The sequence below is a fragment of the Papaver somniferum genome, chromosome 1 (assembly GCF_003573695.1).
Source record: "Papaver somniferum cultivar HN1 chromosome 1, ASM357369v1, whole genome shotgun sequence".
In the NCBI taxonomy this organism is placed as follows: Eukaryota; Viridiplantae; Streptophyta; class Magnoliopsida; order Ranunculales; family Papaveraceae; genus Papaver; species Papaver somniferum.
This window is the reverse complement of record NC_039358.1, coordinates 169,373,734-169,399,062: the sequence shown is the minus strand read 5'-3', so window position 1 is coordinate 169,399,062 and position 25,329 is coordinate 169,373,734. Positions and strand designations below refer to the sequence as shown.

The following is a 25,329-nucleotide window of genomic DNA, read 5'->3' as shown; positions in this document are numbered from 1 at the left end:
CCAATTTATTGACAAAAAGGGGGAGAATTAATGTGTAGTTCACACTACAAATACATATGGTTTTCGGATCATTATGTGAGGGGGAGTGGTTTCCATGTGAGATGGAGTATTGACTAAGGGGGAGTGATACATATCACCATAATATTGTTGTCGAAGTTGTGATACAATTGAACTTTAATGTTGTGTAATAATATTATGACACTGTGTAACAATGATTGAGAACTCTTGTTTTCTCATTGTTATAGCTACGGATTTTCAACAATGATGATGCTAAACTTACAACCTTTGGAATCATTGGAGTACTTGGAAGTGACGAAGATTTCGAGTAATGTTGAAGAACCAAGGAGATCATGCATGCGGAAGAGAAGCTACAAAAGTTTATTTATTTATTTTGTATTCCATATGTATTGATAGTTTTGTCACTGAAATTGACAAAGGGGGAGATCGTTAGAGTACTGCTCGGTCGAACTCGCAAGAGTTGCTATCTCAAGCTTGTTGTCAAGTTTAGTTGCCAAAACTATAAGTCTTGATTTCTAGTCTACTCGTATCTAAGTCTCGGACTAAGATAGAAAGTGTAATTGAGCTTTAGACTCCACGGCGATCATCATACAAAGACGAAGAACTACTCAAGGAACTGGTGGGACTTCATCGACTAAAAGGTATGTGGAGACTTGAACTTATCTATCACTCAAAAGTCTATCTACTATATCTCCTATCTTGAGACAAAAGTCGTATTGCTATATAGACTATGATTATACACATTTACTATTTCGAGCTGAGTTTATCTCGCTTATCTATTTCTCGAAATATGTGTTGGTAAGCTTTCGCTTTGGCCAAGTTCATCTTTACTAGTGAAGAAAGTCATATTGGTTTCAATTACTTGAACATCGCTTTGACGAAAAATAGCTTGTGAACAACAACTATATAACCTCCTCTAAGAATGTTTCACTGATTGAAATGAGAGTTTATAATATAACCTTGAAAGGATATAAACATTGTGTGATAACTCATACGTGTGTAAGTCCTTATTCCTTGAACCAAAGTATGCGTACTTTGTTTCTCAGGAAAACCGGAACTGAAATCTGCGTACCAGTACGCGCACTGTCGGAAGTTCACATCCCGTGAATTTCTGCTGGAGTTTGTGAACTAAAATCAAACTTATTCCGGGTACTTAAGTCCGTACCAGTATGCGTACTTAAGTGGGTTACTTTCTAAAAACGATTATTCGTGAACTTAAACTTATATAAACTAAGGAATGCATACTTGCAAACCGTGGCTATAAAGTTCATGAATTAATTCGAGTGAATCAAATTGTTTTTTCTTCGATTGTGTCTTATATACTTCTATGAGATCTAAGCAATTGAACAACTATCTAACTAATTCTGTTGAGTCATTTGAACTAGTTATGGTTAAGATGGATGGTTGATATGAAAGTGCACATATGGCAAACCATTTGGTTAACTACTGTTGAACCTACTAAGTGTACATGTTTGGGTATGGTTATACAAACCTAAATAAACATGCATTTCATTGTGTGTAACAAGTGATGTTCGATCTAACGATTGAAAGATATTAGCTTGAATCTAATCAGGTTTTCATCTAACAGTGAATACTGAATGCTTTGTTACCAAGGTAACTTAGATTGCAAACCCTGATTTGAAAGACTATATAAAGGAGAACTCTAGCAACTGGGAAACCTATTCCCCACACATTCTGTGTGATAATAGTTTTATTAGCTAGAGTCGATTCTCCTTTAACCTTAGGTTTATATCGAGACCCTGTAGGTTAACGACTTGAAGACTTCATTGGGATTGTGAAGCCAGGCCCAACTATTTTCTCTGTAGTTGCGTGATCTGATCTTGTTGTTTCTATCATATTAAGTACAATCGTAAGATTGGCTTAAGATTGATTTCTCCGATAGGCAATATAAAAGAAGTATCAAACATCTTCATCTCATCGTTTGTGATTTCACAATATCTTCTTTCGCTAGTCGATTAAGATTATCGTGAGGTGATCGATAATTCTAGGCTGTTCTTCGGGAATATAATTCCAGGTTATCAATTGGTTCATATTCACCTTGATTTATCAAAAGACGGAACAAAAACTTGTAGGTATTTATGTGGGAGACATATTTATCTATTACCGTAGACTTTTCTGTGTGATACAAATTTGTTTATTAAAGTCTTCAACTTTGAGTCGTAGCAACTCTTAGTTGTGGGTGAGATCAGCTAAGGGAATCAAGTGCGTAGTATCCTACTGGGATCAGAGACGTAAGGAGCGCAACTGTATCTTGGATCAGTGTGAGATTGATTGGGGTTCAACTACAATCCAGACTGAAGTTAGTTTGTAGCGGCTTAATACAGTGTGTGTTCAATCTGGACTAGGTCCCGGGGTTTTTCTGCATTTGTGGTTTCCTCGTAAACAAAACTTCTGGTGTCTGTGTTATTTCTTTTCCGCATTATATTTGTTATTTAATTGAAATATCACAGGTTGTGCGTTGAATCGATCAATTGGGAAATCCAACCTTTGGTTGTTGATTGAAATTGATTGATCCTTGAACATTGGTCTTTGGTACCTGTCAAGTGATTTCTCTTGTATTCAAGTAGACTCGCAGATTTCTATTTGCTTGAGTAAGTATTGAATCGAGAAAGTGAGATATAACTCTTTGAATACTTTCATTAAGATTGAGTCTGACTGTCTAGTTGATTCTCTTAAAAGTATATTGGAGTTTGTCCATAAAAATTGCTAAGCGAAATATTGGGTGTGGTTGTTAGACCACCACATTTTCACAACCTGTATTGATTGTTGTTGAATGACCTCCTTCAATCCTGCTTTTTCCAGATACAAATCCAGAACCTTAGCCAGAATAGTCCAACAACTCCTATTGTCTCCACTTGGAACACAAATACTCACTGCTCTAATCTCCTCTCCTTCTCCGTGCCTTGAGATTCTTATATATTCTCCACCATTATTTGATTGAATCTTAAACACAAATATGTTTTCTCCATCTGCCTTCTCATACTTCAGATATTTGTTCTTTCCTTTATGAAAAGTTCTTATGTTCGAGATAACCCATAAAAACAATTCTCTTGGCAAAGCAATCCATGCTCTTGCACCACCCCACCCCTCTCAAGAATTTTCACCAACTTTGTATTCCCTATAGTCTCCATTTTAATCCAAAACTCTTTCGATCCAGTTGAATCAATTTTCTCCCTCCATCGTCTTTCTCTCTCTCTCTCATCTCTCGCATCAGTCTTATGAAAAGTTACCAACAATTAGATGAGAAATTTAAATATGGGACTAGTTGTTATGGTGGTGGATAAAATAGAATTAGGCTATTGAGGGTCCACCTTGTTTGTCATTCACTTTTTAAGATCTGTAGGGTGTTATCTTGATTCTTGATTATGTATGTTCCTTTGAAATTAAGAAGTGAATGATGAATTATGACAAATCACCAGCTTTGGATATGTTATATGTTTTGATTTCGAGTTTATCTATTTTATACACTTGTAATGTCGTTGGTAATATCAGAAAAAGATTGGCAGGGTGAATGTTTAACACGATGGCATGGGTGAATGTTTAACATCTTTAGGCTGAAACCCTAGAAGATTATGATGGTAATAACCTATGTTACAAGAGAGAGCTAATACATTTTTAAAGCAAAAGTACAGTTAAACTTTGTTGCTATGAAATTATATTCAATTGATCTATCTATAACTTTTGACCCTCTAACACCATTAGGCATGCACAAGAACTGGCCTTACCCAAAGAACCGTCTTGGAACCGAAAAAATCAGATCGGAACCGGTTTATGGGGTACAAAGAACGGGAACGAAAATGAGAACCAGTAGAGGAGTGGGTACAGGGAACGGTTCTATCTTATTCCCAGCCAGTACAGACCACAAGTACCAGTTAATAATAACCTTCCACATAAGTTAATCATATCCATCTTGCTAGGTTTATCTGTTGTTTTAGTCTATCTCATTTCCATTTATTCTTTTTTCCTCTCGACTCTCAACTGAAGAGTAAAAAATATCCTTGCGCAGTAGCTGAAATTGAGATATGGAAAAGTGAAATGGGTTAGGGGTTCACTATGAATCGAAGAATTGAGAAGGTGGTTGGAGTTTTTAGCATGATTGCTAAAGGCTGATGCCAATTCTTTCAGGGGGAATACCATTCCATATAAGACAAAAAAATACAAACTGATCCTGATCGTTGGATCACTCAAATCGTATCCCCCCTGCTAATCCCAGTATCCCCATTTAGCAATGATGGTTTTTAGGGTTCGAAATCTAAGATAAGAAGAAGATGATGAATCTGTACGTAATTGTAGTTTGAAATTTTAATGCAGATCAAAAGGGGTATCTAGTGACAGTAGATAGATGGAACTATGCTACAGATATTGCTGATGGTTTAATTGTCTTGATGATGATGAGTAATTAAGGAACTGAAGATGGTTGAAGGAATCAGGACGAGAGAAGGAATTAGGGTTTCGATTTTCATAGAGAAGACGAAGCTGCTGCTGCTGACATGAAATACAACAAGGAGTTATTCTTGAGATTCAAGATGATTGATGAACTGAAAGTGAAATTAGGGTCTCTGAGATGAAATTTAAATTGGGATTGAGTTAGAAGATGATGGGTTTGAGCATGAAACTGATGATGGGTTTAATTCATAAGATCTTTCTGATGTTGCGACAATTGATTAATATAGAGATGTCGAATTACATGGGTCAATTTGGTATAGAGATAAAGTTGGATTGTGGTGATGTTTCCGAAATAAAGGATGAAAGAATCAGAGAAGAATGGTGCTGATGTTCATGGGTTTGAATGGAAAAAGGAGATATTTCTGGGTGGTGATAGGAAGGCTGAGTTGTTGTTGATTGCAAGTATGAAATGATGTTGTTGAATGCTGGAACGGCTTAGATGTATGTTAGGATCTGAATGTGTGAGATGCAGTGAAGAATTGAAGAAAAATACGCCGAAATATGGCATGGAATTTCCCTTAAACTTTTGTTGGTTGTGTTTTTCATTTGTGTATGTTACACTGTTATTTGACTGCTTGAATCAGGTAAAAACCCGGTACCGGTATCACAGGTACAAGCACCGGCACAGGTACCAGGTTCTGAGGAAACCCGGATTGTACTAGTCAATGTGCAGCCCTAAACACCATTCCTAGACCACCCTTCTCATGTACGTTAGTGAGAATGAATGGACTTACAACCTGAGGGGAGTTAACAACCCATTTTTATTACAATATTGGTTCTTACAAATTTAACAAGCACATCTGATGTCTAATTGCATGACCTTGAATTATCCTTAAGATGTAACAAAGGTGTACAACTATGTATACTCCTACAAAAATATAACAAATTGAACATGCATGCCTATAAAGAAATCCGTATATCCTTGAGATATCACAAAGGCGTACAAATTTGTATACTCCTACAACAAATCTAAGGAAAAGAACATCCATACATACAGAACAAACCAATTAATATATCCCTGGGATAACATACTGGTGTACACATCTGTACACTCCTACAAAAAGCTAAGAAAGAACATTCATATCGAAAAACATGCCAATATATCCCTATCGCAACATATCGATGTATAAATAATACACTCATACACCAAATCCAAGAAAAGAAAACATTCATATCCACAAAAAGGTCAATATATCCCTGAAATAGCATACCAGTGTACAAATAACAAATCCAAGAAAAAACAACATCCATAACCACAAAACATGCCCAAATATCCACGAAACAACATATTAGATCATAGCTTGGTTGAACTCACAATTTTTGTTATCTCGAGCTTTTTCCAACATTAGATGTACAAAATATATCTTGATTTCTAGTTCAGTAAAGTAAAGTCTCGGACTAGGATTAAAGTACGGTAGTCGAGTATCAGACATCACTTAATAACCCTCGAAGACTGAAGACTGGAGAACAAATGAAGACATTTGCGAGAACTTCATCAACAAAGAGGTATGTGAAACTGACCTATCATATTTACTCAATGCATTTACCATTCAATCTTGTGAGACTTCGTCGTATAATTTTAGTAGACTTAATATTGCAAAAAGAAATTTCGAAGTCGAGTTTGTCTTGGTTAAACTCTCGAAATATGATTCAACCAATGGATGTTTTTAGATCCCTAGAAATCTTAGTTAGAACAATTTATTGTTCACAAATTATTTTTGTTCTAAGTTGATTATTTAGAAATTCCCAAACAAAAGTTCATACTGTCTATGGATATTGGGAATGTTTTTAATTAACTACGTGAGGAAAAAAACTGTTTGTCTATACATATACATACTTGTATGTCTTATCAAAGTCATTCTGAATTCCATGAGCTGTATAGGTTCCAAACCCAGTTTACAAACCATTTACATATGATTATTGGAATTAGGTAGGTACGCAAAACCGGTTTGTAAACCCCTACCATCTGACTTTTGAAAACTCCCAAGGTTTGCAAACCCTTGTGACTTGACTTTCGGGAACTTCCAAGGTTTGCAAACCATTGTACCCTGACTTCATGAACTGTTAGAGGTTTACGAACCTGTCCAGTTCCAGTATTAGCAGAAGTCATGAACTACTTTATATGTTGATGTTCGATTTTGCTACAATTCTCATAGACACTTTTAAGACAATTTTATTCACAAAATGACATTGTACTTGTGATCATCGATTAGTCTTGAGTGTTATTGAACACCACTAACGCTTGTAAGTTCAAGGGCTACTGAGCCACTATGGACCATCATTGTACACATTTCAAGAACCCTGGATCATTGTGCATATTCTTATGTGTAATTTCAAAGTAGAAATCTCACATGCTTACATGAATTCCTAATAAGAATTTCATCTAAACTGAGAAAATGTTCGCTAAGATCTCAAGTTATCTTAGCTTGAAATTGAATGATACCTATGAAAATGCGGGGGTCTAACAACCACACCCAACAATTCGTTTGGCAATCGGAGAGGAGTTACTCCAATACACTTTCTAGAGAATCAACTATACAATCAGACTCAATCTAGAGTAAAGTATATCAAAGAGTTTAATATCTCTTTTTCACAATGTAATCAGCAAATCAAACAGATAGAAATCCGCGAGCCTGATTATTATGTGAAACAACTTGAACGGTACCAAAGACCAATGTTCAAGTGTCAATCAACTTAAATCAACAACCAAAGGTTGGATTTCTGGTGTGGAAATTGGAAAACACACAAAAACTTGCAAGTATACAAGGTCAAGCTTTATAATATAGGGATAAGAAAGGGATCAGTCCACAGGGAGTAGGAGTGCTTAAAAGAAATTTTCCTAAGCTATCAATGGGTGCAAAGCACTATGGCAGTGAGCAGTGATGGATGAAGGCAGATACAAAGAACTAAAACAGTTAACACAAGATGGCAGCACAGCAAGGATTAGATGGCAGATGATATAAATAACAACAGCAAGGAACCAAGGCTGTAAGCCAAGGGCAGGGGTGAGATTTTGCACTGACTTCAGTGCATAGAGACTACAAATTGCAAGACAATAGGCGAGCAACACAGCTAAGAAATATAAACTGAATTTGAAGCAAAGCAAGACTGAAAATGTAAGTGACTGAGAAGGATATTGTGGCTAAGCTAATGGCTTAGAATCCACCTTGGTGTCCTAGCCAAACAATGTAGTTCTAGGTTGAAATTCAGACCCTAAGCATACAAAAGGAATGGAAAGAAAATTAGCTTGCTCAACTAATGTGCTCCTAGCATTGACTGTCTTTTGACAGTACAATCAATCACAAGCACACAGATGAGCACTAATCTCTCCCACTGCTCAAGAAAAACAAGCATTAAGGCTCTAACCTAGCAATTCATCATCCAACCATGCACTAAGGCTTCATCTGAGCCTTAGCTGCAGTAACTTAGCTCATGAAAAACATGTTAACAGCATCAACATTCATCATGCAAAATAATTCAAACATAACATACACACAACAATCAACTGTTAACTGCATAAGAAGACTGAAATTGGAATTGCATAATATTTTGGTTTAATTCTCTACTGGCTAGTCCAGAGATCATCCCCCCTCAATCCCTTAACACCTATTTATACAATAAACAAAATCCCCAAAAATCAGGACCACATCAGTCCAATTAGGGTTTGGTGAAAATACAAAATAAATCAAAGAAAATCCTACCTAACTATGATAACAACCCTAATAGACTAACCCATGCTTCAATTAGACGTACAATTGATCTCCCCAAAAAGTTCCCAAATCAGAAAAATTAGGGTTCTTATAAAAATTATTAAAATTTACCTAATCACTGTTGACACTGGTAGATGTCGACCCATGCCTCCAATCCTTCTCCTGATGCTTCTCTTGTTCTTCCCATGCCCTAATTGCTTTTCTAGCTCATCTATTTCATCAACCCCTAACCTAGGGTTCCTGTGAGAGGAAAAGATCGAGGAATTGATGTTATAGAAAGCTAGAGGAGTAGGGGATGGCTCGAATGGTGATGGTTGAATGATTTGGGGGGGGGGAAGATGGTGGAGTGATTTGTGGGAGAAGATGGTGGAGTGATTTGTGGGGAGCATCACTGTTGCAGAAGAGGGGAAGAAGATGGATTCGATGGTTTTGGGAGAGAGTGTGTTTGGCTAATGGGTATAGAATGGGGTATTAGGGTGTTGAGCGGGTTCAGCGAGGTTTGATGATCTGCGACAAGAAGCGATGGATGGGAAGATGGTAGGTGGATCCAACGGCGATACGGAGGTAAGCGTGGAGCGACCGTCGGATGAAGGGATGTAGCAAAACGGACGACCCAAGATGGAGATGGGTGTTGCGATGTAAAGCGGGAGCTTCGGAGTTTGATGTGCGATGATGGAGAGACCGTTGGATGATGATATGGATCCAATCTGACGGCTACATGAGAAACGGGTATGGATATAGGAAATGGACTTGGGTGAGGGTTTTGGGCATTGGGTATGCCAAGCCCATATCTTCTTTAAGAACAATTCTTCCTTCTTGAGCCCATTCCTAGCTTTTTGGACGTGCGCTCCATTCTTTGCGGCTTCCTTGCGTAATTCTTCCCGTCTTTTCACTACTTTTCTGCTCTATTCCGCTCCGCAATTCATCCAAACTTTATTTATTACCTAAAAATGCAAAATTAAGTAAGAAAAATATTTATTCTTGAAAACAATGAAAATACAGAATATGGGATAAAATGTAGAATTAATGCGCAAAAGATGAGTTAAATGCCAACAAAAAGGGATAAATATATACATTATTTGGCACCCATCAATTTCCTAATTGATTGATTTAACGCACAACCTGTGATATTTCAATTATATAACAAAATATAATGCAGAAAAGAAATAACACAGACACCAGAAGTTTTGTTAACGAGGAAACCGCAGATGCAAAAAAACCCCTGGACCTAGTCCAGATTGAACACCACACTGTATTAAGCCGCTACAAACTCTAGCCTACTACCAATTAACTTCTGACTGGACTGTAGTTGAACCTTAATCAATCTCACACTGATTCAAGGTACAGTTGCGTTCCTTACGTCTTTGATCCCAACATGATACTACGCACTTGATTCCCTTAGTTGATCTCACCCACAACCAAGAGTTGCTACCACCCAAAGTCGAAGACTTGATAAACAAATCTTTCTCACACAGAAAAGTCTATATATTGAATATATCTGTCTCCCACATAAATACCCAAGAGTTTTTGTTCCGTATTTTGATAAATCAAGGTGAACAGTAACTAATTGATAAACCAGTCTAATATTCCCGAAGAACAGCCTAGTATTAGCAATCACCTCACAATAATCTTAATCAACTAGCGAAACAAGATATTGTGGAATCACAAACGATGAGACGAAGATGTTTGTGATTACTTTTATCTTTCTTATCGGAGAAATTAATCTCGAGTCAATTATTTCAATTGTACTCAATACGATAGAATCGGGCAAGATCAGAACACACAACTACAAAGAGAATAGTTGGGTCTAGCTTCACAATCCCAATGAAGTCTTTGAAGTCGTTAACCTACAGGGTCTCGATAGAAACCTAAGGTTAAAGGAGAATCGACTCTAGTTATGCAACTAGTAACACACAGGAGGTGTGGGGATTAGTTTTCCCAGTTGGTAGAGTTATCCTTTATATAGTTTTCAAATCAGGGTTTGTAATCCAAGTTACCTTGGTAACAAAGCATTCAATATTCACCGATAGATGAAAAACCTGATTCAACCAAGCTAATAATTTCAACTGTTAGATAGAACTTAGCTTGTTACACACAAATGAAAACACCCTCATTTAGGTTTATGTAACCGTACCTAAACGTGTACACCATGTTGGTTCACAAATAGTTAACTATGGTTAGGCATAGGATTACTCTCATATCAACCTTATTCATCTTAACCATAACTAGTTCAAATGACTCAAATGAAACTAGTTAAAGAGTTGTTCAATTGACATTTTCTCATAGAATTATACAAGAACACAATTGAAGCAAAATCGGTTTGATTCACTCGAATCAATCATGAACATTATAGCCACGGTTTGCAAAGATTGCATTCCTTATATATAAATATTTATGTTCATGTACAAAACCAATTTTGGAACTTTAACCTTCAAGTATGCAAATGTGTAAGCATACTTGAAATACCCGGACTAAGATTGGGTTACGCCAGTACGCAAACGGGTACGCAAACTTTCAATCCCAGCAGAAATTCTCGGATATGAACCTGTACGCCAGTACACAAACGGTACGCATACTTAGGTTCCCCGATTTCTCAAACCAAACGGTACGCAAATGGGTGTGCATACTATGGTTCCCGGACATGGATTACATATGTGAAAAAGTGCACAACATGACATATCCAATAATGGTTAAGTGTTCTAAACTCTTATTTCAATCATTGAAACTTTCCTAGAGGATGACAATAGCCGTTTTCACACACTATTAGCATCAAAACAATTTTCAAGTTATTGAAATAATCATAACGAAACATTCCAAGACAAACATCAAATGATTGTATCACACAAACCATGTAAGATGTTACTCGGAAATTTTCACTTGATATAAGATGAACTTGGTCAAAGCGAAAGCTTGCCAACACATATTTCGAGAAATATGTAAGCGAGACAAACTCGGCTCGAAATCTCAAATGTGTATATAGAAAACTATATCGTAACACGACTTATGTCTCAATATAAGAGATAGAGTAGAGAAATAGACTTTCCAAGTGATAGATGAGTTTAAGTCTCCACATACCTTTTGTCGATGAAGTTCCACAAGCTCCCCTTAGTAGTTCTTCGTCTTCAAATGATGAACGCTGTGAAGTCTAAGCTCAACTACACAATTTATGTCCTAGTCCGAGACATCTATAAATAGGCTAGAAATCAAGACTTATAGTTTTGATCACTAACATTGGCAAACATGCTTGAGATAGAAACGCATGCGAATTCGACCGAGCAGTGCTCTAACAACCTAGAGCCTTGAAAATTTATAAATAAAGAGATTCTTGCAACTAGATTTCTGAAGCACTGGCACTCTTGTGTCCCTGTTTCTAAGCTAGAGACGTCCTCGATAACCTAGGTTTCCTTTGAGAAACATAATTAGGTTACGACTTAGAATACTTCATATAGAGATTCGTTAAGCCAGCCAGACTATCTTTTACCTGATATTTCGTGTATCTAGATCTTGTGCGTAATTTGGATCAAAAACGAGATATATAGAAATTATAAAATTCTCTTCGTCTCAGACTTTATAATTCCTCAATATATATGATTAGTATGGATTTTTCTTGAGAGGTGTTTAGTAATCCAGTCTTCTCATCTAACTGAGTATAAGTGTTCCGAGTTCGTGATATTTGTTGGACTTTATCTACTGCAAACAAATTTCAGAACCTAGATTGAAAAATTAAAAGGGAAATAAAATAATTTTGTTTGTTAGAAGCAGATTGGTATCAAAATTCTTCACCGAAGTTGAAGAAACTCTTAGGCTGTGAAGGACGTCATCCAAGGGAATCAAGTGCGTAAAATCTTGCGAGGTTCAAGAGGCATAAGGATCACGACTGCAGCTGAATTTTTTGGAAGGTTAATTCGGGCTCAACCAAAATTCCAGTTTGAATATGATAGTAGGCTAGTGTCTGTAGCGGTTTAATAAATGTGGTGTTCGAAGCTGGACGAGGTCGGGTTTTATGAAGGTGCAGTTTTCCTCGTTAACAAAACTTCTGGTTTCTTGTGTTTTTATTTTTCCATATTATCTTTATAATAGGAATATCACAGGTAGTATGTAATCAAACTATATAGTTTAAGTCCTTATTATTTGAGATAAAAATAAATGGTTGTTTTTATTGAATTCGCATCTTCAAATATAAATTGCAAGTTACATACTTTTTAAATTCGCGTACGACTAGATTGATCTTGGATATTGATTTTGAGATCGTCCAAGAAATCTTCTACACAATCAGGTTTACGGACCTTTGGTCTAAACATATTGATTGTGATAGAGAAAAACTCTATATACAATCTTATTTAATAATTATGTGTAATTTACTTGTGATTGTATTTGGTTTTGTCCATATAGGTTTCTGAACAAAAAATTTGAAGGTGTACTTGGTACCCTTTCCTATTCAATTGGTATCAGAGAAGGAAAACACTGTTATACCTAATAAGTCTGTGTAATCTTAATATGTTATCAATGAGTCAAAGCATGGGTTTTAATTTAACAATAAAAGACTCATTGTATGCACTACCCAGAATGTAACACCCGCACTTTTCCCATGGCGCATGCTCAAAAGATGCGTCATTTGTATGAGATGAAGCTTCATCCCAAAGATTTGGTTGTGCGTTAAGGGCATATTGGCCTAGGACAGAAATTACACCACAATAATGCATCACACCAGTTGGAGGCTGGTCGAGTATAATGTTGCACCATCATGGTGCATCACGCCAATGGGTGGATGGCGAGAGTAGTATTGCACCATCATAATGCATCACGCAAGCGGGTGGGTGGCCGAGAGTAATGTTGCACCATCATGACACATCACGCCAGTGGGTGGCTAGTCGAGAGTAATGTCATACCATCATGGTGCATCATACCAGTGGGTGGATAGCTGAGAGTAATGTTGCACTATCATGGCGCATCATGTCAGTGGATGGTTGGCCGAGAGTGATGTAGCACCATCATGGCGCAATATTCAAGTTGGAAAACATGCTATAACTGAATAACGCACCAGCATGCCGCGTTATGCAAGGGGCCATCAGAACTACCACAAATAGTGAAGAAGCATATCAAAGTGTTCCCCAACTTTTGGTTGTAGAAAGACATATATAGGCAGGGGTAGTTGGTTGAAGATGCATATAGCGTAGATGCACCAATAAGCTTCATAGCTTAGCCAATAAAGCATATACGATGTGAAAGCATCATTATAGGGCGTTGGTCACTCGAGAGAGCTTCATAATACTTAGGTACATCTTTGCGACAAACTAAGATTGCACCACCATGTTGCAACACAAATGAAAGACCAATGATGCACATTTTTACGCATCATTTGCAGAGACCCTTTGGCCTATACGGACTACACTATTCCTTAGCTTTGTCCTTACAACACGAGTTGTATTTAGTTTCTTGTCTCGACGTGGATGAACAACAGTCAGTGTTTTATCCCTTCAAGGTATGGAGGAGGGTACATAGGTAGTCACAATGAGTTACAATATTGGTAGTCCAACACCTTGTCTCTCATATCACATAATTGAGAGGTGATTGCGACATTAAGGTAACTCATATCATCTCGCTCGGCAATGCGATGCAAGAATGACTCGACGTCCAAGACATGCATTATGCCTGGACAGTACTTGAAAGTCAATGATGCATGCAAGAATGCATCGGCATTCACCTTTAAATTTTGCACCCTTTGATGAACAAAGGTGAGTTGAAATGGGATGGAAGCTAAGCCTAAGGAATCATTCTTTCGGGAGCATGTCTGCAATGACATATGGACGTGCATTTGTCTGGTGAAGTTTGGAGTTTAAGGCCCGGTCACTAGCATTTTCCTTTTCTTCACCATGATTATTTTACATAAAGCTATTGTATTTTTCGTCAACGGCTTTTGATGATGAACATCTTTATCTTTAGATGATAATGATTCCGGCTCTTTATTAGTTAGGGATTTGATTTCTTTTCTTCACCCATTTCAGTTTTTATTTTTCTCTCTTTCAATTGGTTTTTTTTTTCAATTTTTATTCAGGTAAATAATTGATAAAACTTGGCGCCTCCTTATTCAATTTGACAGTAACAATCCGATTTTTATTTGTTGCACGTATGTTTTATGATAATCGTGCACGTATGTATTATTAATAAAACTCTTACCTTTTAAAAAAAATTAATATTGGACTAATTTACCTATTTGATTCGGGCTGGACTGACTAGTCTATCTTGGGAGAGATTTGGACTAAACTATATTTTTCCCCTAGAAAATTAGGTGTGTGTGACACAAATTCTAGAGCTTGGATGAAATATGAGATGTGGGAGGGCGTAATTATCCTCATGGATTCCTGGAGTGGGTAATTATCCGCATGGCTGCTGGCCCAACAGCGGAGCAGGTCCAACTTAACCTCCCCACTTTTCTTGAATTTCATATGTATGCATAATCAATTTTACGAATTTATTAAACTTATTTCCTATTACATAATATTAAAATACAAACTCTATTTAGATCGAACGGCCATAATGTATAGATTTCTAATCTAACGGCGGAAATAAGTACCATAATTTCTTAAATAAGTACCATAATTATTAAAATTAGGTCAAAATATTCTTTCTTGTTATAAGTCGGTTATATAACCTTTATCAAACAAATCCAGTAATTATCAATCGACAATTAGGTTTCTCTGCTTAGCTCTTCGTAGTCTTCTTGCGATGACTTACCTGTAATTTAAAACTAAAAGAAATATATATCCAATCACTCTCTTTTCATTGATACATGCATACCAAAGCACAGCAGCTTGGAGATCACAATACATGAATTTAAGGTTCGTTTTAGTGTATATTTTTTCTTTCTTTCATACCTTCTCAAATTTGTACTATAGAGAACGACAGTCGACATTCGTTATCAGTCGAATCAGGGTCTACTACAATGGATGAGAAAAACGACGTGATTAAGGCTAATAATAATCCACGTCAAGCGTGTGCAGCCTGCAAGCATCAAAGAAAAAAGTGCTCCCAGAATTGTATATTGTCGCCGTTTTTTCCACCAGAAAAAAAAGAAAAATTCCAAGCAGTGCATAAACTTTTCGGCGTGAGTAATATCTCCAAGTTATTGAAAGGACTTCACACTTTAGATGAGCGCAAGAGGGCTATTGATTCATTAATATGGGAAGCCGAAGCGAGGGAACGAGATCCAATCGAAGGAGGTTTCGGTGCGTTCAAGAAGATCAACGTGGAATTAATATCCCTCACGAATCACGTGCGCATATCAAATCAACCAGGACTACCCAAGATTGGTACCAATACAATCTCGAGTGATAGCAAGGCGTTAATGAGTTGGGAAAACAGTGCTAACAATGGGTACGCATATGGAGCGTATGGCAATGTTAGTAATGTTGCTAACAACAATTATATCCCCAGTAATGGTAGATATAATAATATTAATACTAATGGATATAAAGAAGCGGAACGGGCATTTGGATATCAAGGATTCTCTGTCCTGCCTCATGAACAGTTTCATCGTCAATATTTTCAATCCGGTAAGTGACCTTTGTTCTTCTACTACTTCTTTTTTCGTGTTCAAAAAATAATTTTGCATGCACGCCATATTATTGACATTGATATATTAGTTACTGCTGCTATGATCAGTTAGCAAGCATGTGAAAGGATTTAAGTTTGTGCTGTTAGCACCTTATAACAAAACAAAAAAGTGATCGAGAACCCAAAGGAAAAACAATCTAGATTACCCATAGATTACCCATGAAAGACAAAAAATCCAGGATCCGGATATACTGTAATTATTATTCTATCATTAAGGAGATGAGAAATTAATCGGTAATTTTTCATTCTTTTTACAAATTTGTAGACCAACAGAATGGAGTGGTGAATGAGAAGTCGGATGATAGCCAAAGCCTAGTACAGGAAGTCATGAAGGATGATCCAATAATAATGGAGTTCTGAATCGCTCAGCAGTGGAGTTTTAGAATTTCAAATGTTTCTACGTTATCTCATCAAATTGGCTCTTTCAATTAATCATGTCAATTTTTTATATGAGCTAGCTTTTACCACCTCATTTGTTTAACAGGAGAAGTCTTTTTATATAAGTATTACATAATTTGGTCAGGCAATTCATGATATACCATGTACTTAATTACGGAAAATGCTAAAGATGGGTCAAATCTGAGACAATCAATCCAAACTTTTGATCATTTCTTTCTTCATCCGCCAGCAATCCCAGTGCCAGAGTCACTCCTCTCTCTACCATTTAGATTGTGTCATATCTTGTCCCAAATCTAGACCATCCATGTACCAAGGTCGGTTTATTACCGCTCTCAGAACTGATTCTTACTGGCAAGCCAAAAATATCACAAACAAGCCAAAAGTATCACAAAGAAGCAAGTTTGTTTTGTGATTGTGCATCTCACATTGGATCTTCTTTCATTTATCGATCTTTTTCGTTCGCTTATCTTACACATGACTGGTTAAGTCGGGGCAATCTTTTAGGTAGGGAGGAATGGTCCATCGCCCAAAGCCCATAAAATGAAAGGGCAAAAGAAAATATCTCTGCACTTCCCTCCTTGATTTGGGGCCTATCTGTATTATTTGAGGTTTACCATTACGAGATAAAAAAAGACATTTTGAAGCAAAATAAAGAACCACTCATCCAATTATTTTACTTAATGACTGATTTATCCTTAATTAATTAGTGTTAATTCGGGTGACTAATTGATGTTTAATTTTGTTCACTTAGAAATCTTAAATCATCGTCAAAACATGTAAAAAAGTTGTTTTTTTTTTTTTTGAAAATTCTCAACCCAAAAACGGTATATGTTCATGCACGTAATTGATTCTAGGAATCGGTGTATAACACTTAAAACATAGACAGATTGTAAAATTCAAGAGTTTTTCTGTAACTTTTTTTTTTCTAGAATCGGTTTACATAAATGCCCACGTGAATTGATTGTAAATTTGGACATTTCTTCGATTGTTTTGCTCATAACTTCTTCATCTGATGTCGGAATGACCTCATTTTGCGTTCAACTCGTATTTTCACGCTCTACAATATATAAAGATAAAATTTCAGGGTTTGTGCAAAAATTCAAACATGGTTAATGAATAGTTTGATATATGCATTAACGTATGACGTTTGTTGTTGATGTTCATCAAACACGAAGACCATCAAATCCATAATTTGTTTAAGTAGGTGTACCATATCCAGCGATTCCGGGCAATGTTCTTCGTGAACATTTTTGAGGGGTGATTATGATTTTGGTACCCGTCCTAGTCACACCTAATGACAACACTTTTCTAGGAATGGTAAGAGAGAGAGCTTGCTTTCCATTGTATTATGTACCTCCTTATATAGACTTTCCCAAAAACCCTTCCTTTTATGAGATCATGCCACATGTCCTAAACTTCCTTAATTACTACTAATGTCATCCCTTCTCTAATACAACCTTCTCCTTTCCCATTAATTCCCTTCTTATCCTCTCCACCTTGTGGACACTTCTTAGTGGATCTGGGATTTAGTCCCCAAACCCCCATGTTTCACGTTGGGTTTGGCTCCCCTCTGGGAGGTCCCTAGCCCTGCTAAGGGGTAATTATTTTCATGTATCAAAAAACATCAACAACAACCGATATACACTAGTGCAAATAACAATAAATTGTGCTTGATTTTTATAAAAATTGATGAGGAAATTTCAGAGTTTTATACTTAAATCATTGGTGAATCTCTCTTCAAAGAAACAGATTAAAGGTATTTAACTCAATCACTTGAATTGTTTGTCGCCGAAAATATTGTTCGGGAAAAAAAAAAGGAAAATTGGATTGTTATTTGAGATTATGTTTTAGTTTTTGATTTTGATGGAAATTGGAAAAAAAAAGGATTTGATTAAAGTTTGTTAATAGAAGATTATGGTTTTTGCACTTGTTTTAAATAACTAGAACTATTAAGGTTTGTGTAAAGGGTAATTTAGTATTTTAACACATTTTAGACACCCTTTATCCTTCTCTATTGGGTAGATGAAGAAATCCGCATGCCTCAAATAAAAGTCATAGGCCTCAAACTAGTGAGGTTTTATATATTTATGCATAATTTTCTTTTGTTAACATGAGAAAACACTATTATTATTATTATTATTATTGTTTTTTTTTTTTTTTTATGAAAACGTACCTCTGAGGTCTTTTATTGAAAATAGGGAAAAGAGTAATATTACATGAAAAGTGTTGGTAGCCTAGCTACAAGCTGAGAACCAACACCCTTTTGAATAATAATACCTAAACAATGGAAAAGAAAACTGCCAGCGCCACAATTTGCGTCATTGTGAGAGAGACAGTTCTTTAACCTCTTTACAAAAGCCACTGTGTCTTCACTTAGTTCACCTAATGTAGTGAAAGCAAGAATATGAAAGTCATATCCGTGAGACTCACACTTCTCTAAATATTTGTTGCGTATACGGAGAATCGCCCTAGAGAGAGCTTGACCCGGAGTGAAAGAACGAATTACCAAGTATCATCTTAGGTTCTTCGTATTCCCAACCATAAACATCTTCTATGTGTAATATAGAAAACTTCTTACATAATATATGTCTCTTGAAATTTCTAGTTTCTCATACGCGATCCATGTGGTATTTTTATGTTTAAAAACATAAAATATATGGTATTTGTGGTACTTTTTGCATTTCAATGTACAAATACAACTTATATCTTGTAATTGTATATAAATAATCCTTTGTTTTTCTATATTTTTGTTTATTGAATTTCTTACTTGGAATCAAGATATAGTTTTTATTATAAATATATTAGAACTTCAGAAGTTTTTATGAGTAGTTAGTTTTCTATCTTTGTCAGATATATACATACATAGATTAACAAAAATGGGAAAAAGAAAACAGACCCTAGTTTTTGAAAACAAAAAATGGAGGACTAGATATTAAAATAGACATGTCCAAGACCTTTGACAGGGTCAATTGAACCTTTTCACTTAAAACTTTATCTGCTTTTGGTTTTAGTAATGAGTGGTGCAGTTTAATCAATCAATGCGTCTCAACTGCCTCCATCGTAGTTCTTTTAAATGGTACACCAGGTGACTTCTTCACTCCTACCGGGGGGTTAAGGAAAGGAGATCCATTATCTCCTTACCTATTCCTAATCTATATGGATGTGTTCTCTAGGCTTCTTTCAGCAAAGGAAAAAACCAAACATATAACTGGTATCAAATATCTAGGCATAGTACCCCTATTTCTCATCTCTTATTTGCAGAAGATTGCCTGCTATTTTCTAAGGCGAGTCTGGTTCGTTGTAAGAATCTTTTAAACATCATCAATCAATTTAGTAATGCATCAGGTCAGCTCATTAACTTTTCTAAGTCGGGTATTTTCTTTAGTAGAAGAATACATTTTAAACATCAAAGAATTATGATTAGACTTATGAAGATAAAGAAAATTAGCATTACTGACTCTCATTTAGGAGCTCCTTTATTGTTGATAGATAAAAAAATTAAGACTTTTGATAAAATTGTTACTAATATGGAAAACAAAGCTCAAAGTTGGAATGGTACAACTTTGGTTCAAGCAAGTAAAAAAGTCCTGATTAAATATGCACTTTCTAGTCTGCCCATATACCAAATGGGGTGTTTTTTTCTGACTCTAAAAATCACAGACAAAATAGATGCAGTCCAAAGGGATTTTTGGTGTGGTAAAAAGAAAAACTCTAGGGGTTACTATCCCATTAATTGGAGTTTCATGTGTGAACCAATTGAAATAGGTGGTCTAGGTTTTAAAGAAGTAAACAAAATGAATAAGGCAATGATTGCGAAACTAGTATGGAGAATAACAACTCAGTGGAACACCCTTCTAGGCTATGTTCTTAAGAATAAACTAGTATATGACCCGTGCCGTAATGTCCCGGGTTTCGATTTATTGTTGAGGATATTTTCCTCATGTATACCTGTACCACCCAAATAAGAGCAAGACATTTAGGATGGCTCTTATTGAGACTCAAATGTCTTCCACATTTTCCACCCATATGGACAAATTTTTCGCTTGGCTTGTGTTGACATTCTACATTTTTTATGTGGAACGTATAACTATTATGGTTTTGTAGATTTGCAACATTTTAATTCCAATATATAAAGTGGACCCTGCTTTTAGCCTGAAAATGCATAACCTCTTTATGCGTCTTCTTTATTTTTGTTCCGCATGATGATTATGCATTCGAGAATCGATGCAAGCAAAGCAAGGAATTATAGCTTGATTCCTGAGAAAAGGCGATGTTTTTCATTTGCCACTTTGGCCAATGTGAACAACATCAATAAGAGCTACCCTTGTAGCCCACATAATCATGACCAACAAACGTATCATCGGTTCACTATCTAAGGCATACGGGCTGTTTTGAGCCCTAGATGTTGCCTACAATATTAATTTCTGACGCCATTTGACTCGCGACTAAATATAGGTTTGTCACTCCCGAGTAACAAAATGAAGTTATTCTGAAATGTCTTTTGAAACCAAGAAACCCAAAAAAGAATACCTCTCATAGGCGGTGAGAAAATATAATCTTTTTCGCTGCTTGGAGATGGTGGCTAGTTTATAGACTACGATCAATATTTGCAATTTAATTACTGTACTTCATGTTATGCCATCCAATTATCCCAAGATTCGTTTTATATGAGAACCAAGATACTGAAGAGATCTGAATTTGATAAACAGCCACCTGACCATCTTAGTGATAAAAACAAAAAAAGTGAATTTAACTCCTACCGATCGATCCTCCAAGGTTGAATTACATTTTATTCGTTGTCAATGCATCACTCTAAAATGTAAATCAAAGCTATCAAATACAAACAAAAAACATTATAATAAGTCAAATAGCAGTAATGATATGACCAGTGCTGTAACAACGTGGAATCATTTATTTTTTGCTAGAAGTAACGATCTATGATTGTATTTTCTTGTACACCAGTAGAGCGCACATACTTTTCCTGCTGATACTATCATCATAGATTCTCTAATCTAAGATTCATAACACAGTTTCAATTGGATCAAAATTAATAGGGATTAAGTCTTCAAAACTTCTCGATTATTGCCATCGTAATGCAACCTTATCCATATATTTAGCTCCATCAAGGAAACATGTTAGATCAAATGCAATAACAATCTACCATTAGTATGACCTGTAGCATCAGTATGACCTAGACTGCAGAAACTAAGTCGCAAAATCTTAACGAATATCACTGTAAGACCTTGACCAAGATTTGTGTATACAAAGGAAGGAATATGCAATCAATAAAATCTAATATATACAATTAGGCAATCACATAGTACCACCTGAAGCTACAAATGAGGAAAAGAAAATTATTTTGCACTTGGTTCTTCATTGACATTTAATCTACTCCAACATGGTGATCAAATGGAAGAAGAGCACGTCAATTAGTCTTAATGAAGTATCATTATAGACAGAAACAGTTGATCACTCAAGTATTTGCTGCAATATTTTGTTAGAAGGTCTGGCTTGTGTTGCTTACTTACAACTTGCTGCTTCTATTTTTAAAATTAAAATTCTACCAAAGCTTTTGTTCTATTTTACCGACAAAAAAACAATCTTGACATGCAATAGAAATTATATTGCACGTCCTGCATACCCTCTCGCAAAAATCAAAGACATTGTAAGGATATATGTGAATGTCTTTTGGAAAATATTTTTGGGAGAAAAAGGAATGTGTGGATCAGTGCATGCTCATAAATCACGTAATGGTTCTCAAAATATTTTGAACAGTCAGAGAGAAAGGGTGAGGCACATTACCATGTGCATATATTAATATGTTAAAAGGGAGAGTTGGATCTGCACCAAAAGAAGACTTGTCTCTATCAATTTCAAAATATACTCCCTATATCATGTTGTGGCAGTTGCGCAACAGCAAGAACCCTGAAAACAAAAGAGCCAAGTTTCAGAAAGTTACAATATCGTGTTAGTAAACCATATTACGAAACACACATAGCTCACAATAAAAAAAGCACTTGAGAAAATCCAATGGTACAGACTCAAAATGAACTACTTCCATATGACTGAGTTTTTCAAAAAAATAAAGCACAATATCGTAACCTATAATGAGGTTTTCAGGCGACATTTTTCCACTGGATAACAAAACAAAAGCACCAGACAAAAGCGATATACGTGAATGCCCAAAAAAAGAAAACACCGGATGGAAGCGATTTATCCACGACCCAACTGAAAAGAAAAGACCAAGCCAATTTTTATACAACACAATTCTTGAGCTAACTCCTGATAATTCTTGAGTATGTGTTAATCTTTTTCTGGCTACTGTGAAAAAAAGAAACACTAGCCGATTTTTATCCAGCACAATTCTGGAAGGATCGAAATACAACACAATAAATTCTTTAGAAGAAACTCAAATTAGTATTCAATAAAATACCAAAAAAAAGAGTTAATTATATAAAGTGGAGGTTGATCGGCCAAAGAAGGTTGAAATAGTTAGAAACAATTTTTCCCCAAGTATGTCACAGTGCCTCTCAACAGAATACTTCAGTCAACTAATAAAAAACATATCAGTGTTGCAGAAACTTGAATTTTTCAATTCCAAACCTAAGCAATATTTGTACAAATGTCTCATCAAACATCCTGATCTATCACTGTATCCAATACTTTACGCAGACACACTTATGGTAGTTTCAAAGACATTTCGTAAGGGGATCGGTGGTAGAGTTGGTTAAAAGTAACTTTAAATAGACATCAATATTGATGGTAAAAATAAGTTCTTCTTTATAGCAATATATACATAGACGAACAAAACCTAAGGTCAAAAAAAAAAAGTATATCAAATGATCGTCAATAGACTTGAAAGCTAGACTCTTAAAATCTATGCCCGGCATACTGCACACATCCTAACGCCTTATATAAAGAAAATTACTGCTCGTTTTAGACCCACTTCCTAAATATTGATTACTTGGGTTATTCTACTCTTAACCCAATTAGCAGGTTCTAGTCAAGCAATATACTAATTAAGTCTACTATCACGCAACCCACATCACATTAAGATACTCCTAGAGGAATCCTTCCACACCTAAAAACCTACAATTCAAAACCAATATATGGTTTCTAGATTAGTGGTACTACAGCATCAAGACCATTTATGCACAACAGGGCCTAAACTCAAAACTCGCATCAATGAAATCTCGTCTCAATGTCCCAACAGGGCCTAAACTCAAATCTAAAACAAAAATCTCATTTGGCGGATTATGAAAACTCTTTTGAGCATCCATCAGCAACATATCCAAGCTGGTTACTTGACTGGCCCCTTTTAAGTTTAATTATCCTTTTTTGATATCCAGACTCGAGTTATCCATACCTGCCCTTAATCCATTCGAGGAACTTGATTGAAGGTCTTATAGTGGTTTTTACTTTGGAATACTTTTGGAGTGACTACATTGAATCTGTAAACCCATTACAACTACCTGCATGAGAATGAAAAGGGTATATAAAGCAAATCATGTGATTGGCATGATGGCAATAGCGGTCTGTAACTTTCATGATGACAACTAATTTTACCGTTTCTTTACAATTCATGATGAAAAGCAATACAAAAACTTTGATGGGATACAAAAAAAGAAAAAAAGTTCACATCCACACAAAAACTATCATTCTAATTTACTATGCAAGAAAAATGAAATTTAGAGCCGTGAGTTTTTATCGAAACATAATCCACTATAATTGTACATCCAGTATGACACTATCATTAACATTAGTATCCATGATTTTTCCACTCTATGCATTAACACTATCATTATCAGCAAATCAAAACCATTTGAGCTTTTTAGCAAATGGATTAACTACTTTTGGTGCAAACAATGCCGTAAGAGCAGTTGAGTCAATCATATCATGAAGAAGGATGATTCCGAGATTGTCATGCCTATCTAGTGACTTTAGGTATAATAAATAAAAAAAACAAAACAAAAAAAAAACAGTAGAAATACTTACTCCCTATTAGAAAGAGCAATAGGGATTAACAGATTCCATAAGCCCCGATAGTGGATTACACAGGTTTCCCCAACAACTTCATCAAAAACTGATTCTCCTGAATTTTAAAGACAAAAATTAACCATCCCTTAAATTAAACCCATATTAACAGAATAAAAATTGTAGCAATCAAATCAAACCTAATTTCAGATACCCAAATGAGAAAGAGAGAAAATCCTACCTGGTTCATAATCGAGATGGTCTGAGTATGGGTTTGTAATTGAGTTCCTTCGATGCGTTTTCTTTTTGATCTATAAATGACAATTATTAGGGAGATATTGATTCCCATCGATGCGTTTTTCATTGATTCCCATTGAAAGACTCTCATCGATGCGTTTTTCATTGATATGCACCTCAAGCCGTTTCGAATTTCTCGTATACGTCGGATGTGGGCGTAGGAGGTGGGATCATTTTCAGCCGGGATTTATCACTTCCACTTTGAGGCACTTTGGGAGGAATATGAGCCGTGGATCAGTTGGAAGCGACCATTTAGAGTTGTTAGATGATTACAAAACCATTTTTATTTTTTTTTGTAAGATAGATACTTTAAAAACTCAACTATCTTCCATGCCAAAAAACATTATAATGCTTCGTGGATATGGGGATGCATTATGCAGGGGTTTCTTTAATCTACAAATTCAGTTGCTGAGACGTGGGCGACGGTAAATCTATCAACATTTGCACAGATAAGTGGATCCCAGGTATAGAACAAAACCTCATATCTTATCGCGGAAATCAACTAAACCTCTTAACATTTGTATCTGAGTTGATAGAATCAAATACTAAAAAGTGGAATGTAACGAAAGTTAGAAATAACTTTGCCCCGAAAATTACAGACAAGATTTTAGGAATTAAAATCTTCACTAACATAAATGGAACTCTGAAACAAGATAGATTAAGATGGATCCTTACTAATGACGAAAAATTTACTGTGAAGTCGATGTACCAAAAAATTAAACATCCTTTGATTAATACAATCAATATTGATATCACTGCTTTCTGAAAATATTTTTGGAAGTTGAATGTATCTCAAAGAATTAAAATATTCTTGTGGAAGTGCATCCATAATGCTCTGCCTGTTAGGAAA

General features: G+C 35.8%; 1 protein-coding gene and 1 long non-coding RNA gene across 2 annotated transcripts; one reads left to right on the top strand and one right to left on the bottom strand.

Moving 5' to 3' along the window:
* Positions 1–15,138: 15,138 nt before the first annotated feature.
* LOC113353877 (LOB domain-containing protein 2-like) lies at positions 15,139–16,169 on the top strand. The gene is made up of 2 exons (XM_026597348.1): positions 15,139–15,748; positions 16,075–16,169. Exons 1-2 carry the CDS (start codon positions 15,139–15,141, stop codon positions 16,167–16,169), a joined length of 705 nt encoding a protein of 234 aa, XP_026453133.1.
* Positions 16,170–21,979: 5,810 nt separating this feature from the next.
* On the bottom strand, positions 21,980–24,691 carry LOC113333998. Its single transcript, XR_003352501.1, has 3 exons — positions 24,424–24,691; positions 24,204–24,300; positions 21,980–22,133 (listed from the first exon to the last, which is right to left on the bottom strand). It is a non-coding gene; the product is annotated as an uncharacterized LOC113333998 (long non-coding RNA).
* Between the last annotated feature and the right edge of the window lie 638 nt (positions 24,692–25,329).

What these genes read in the sequence shown, in the direction of transcription:
- LOC113353877 (XM_026597348.1), top strand. Translation starts at nt 15,139, where the DNA reads ATGGATGAGAAAAACGACGTGATTAAGGCTAATAATAATCCACGTCAA. An exon ending in TCGTCAATATTTTCAATCCG is followed by an intron (nt 15,749 to 16,074) that starts GTAAGTGACCTT and finishes ACAAATTTGTAG; the next exon opens with ACCAACAGAATGGAGTGGTG.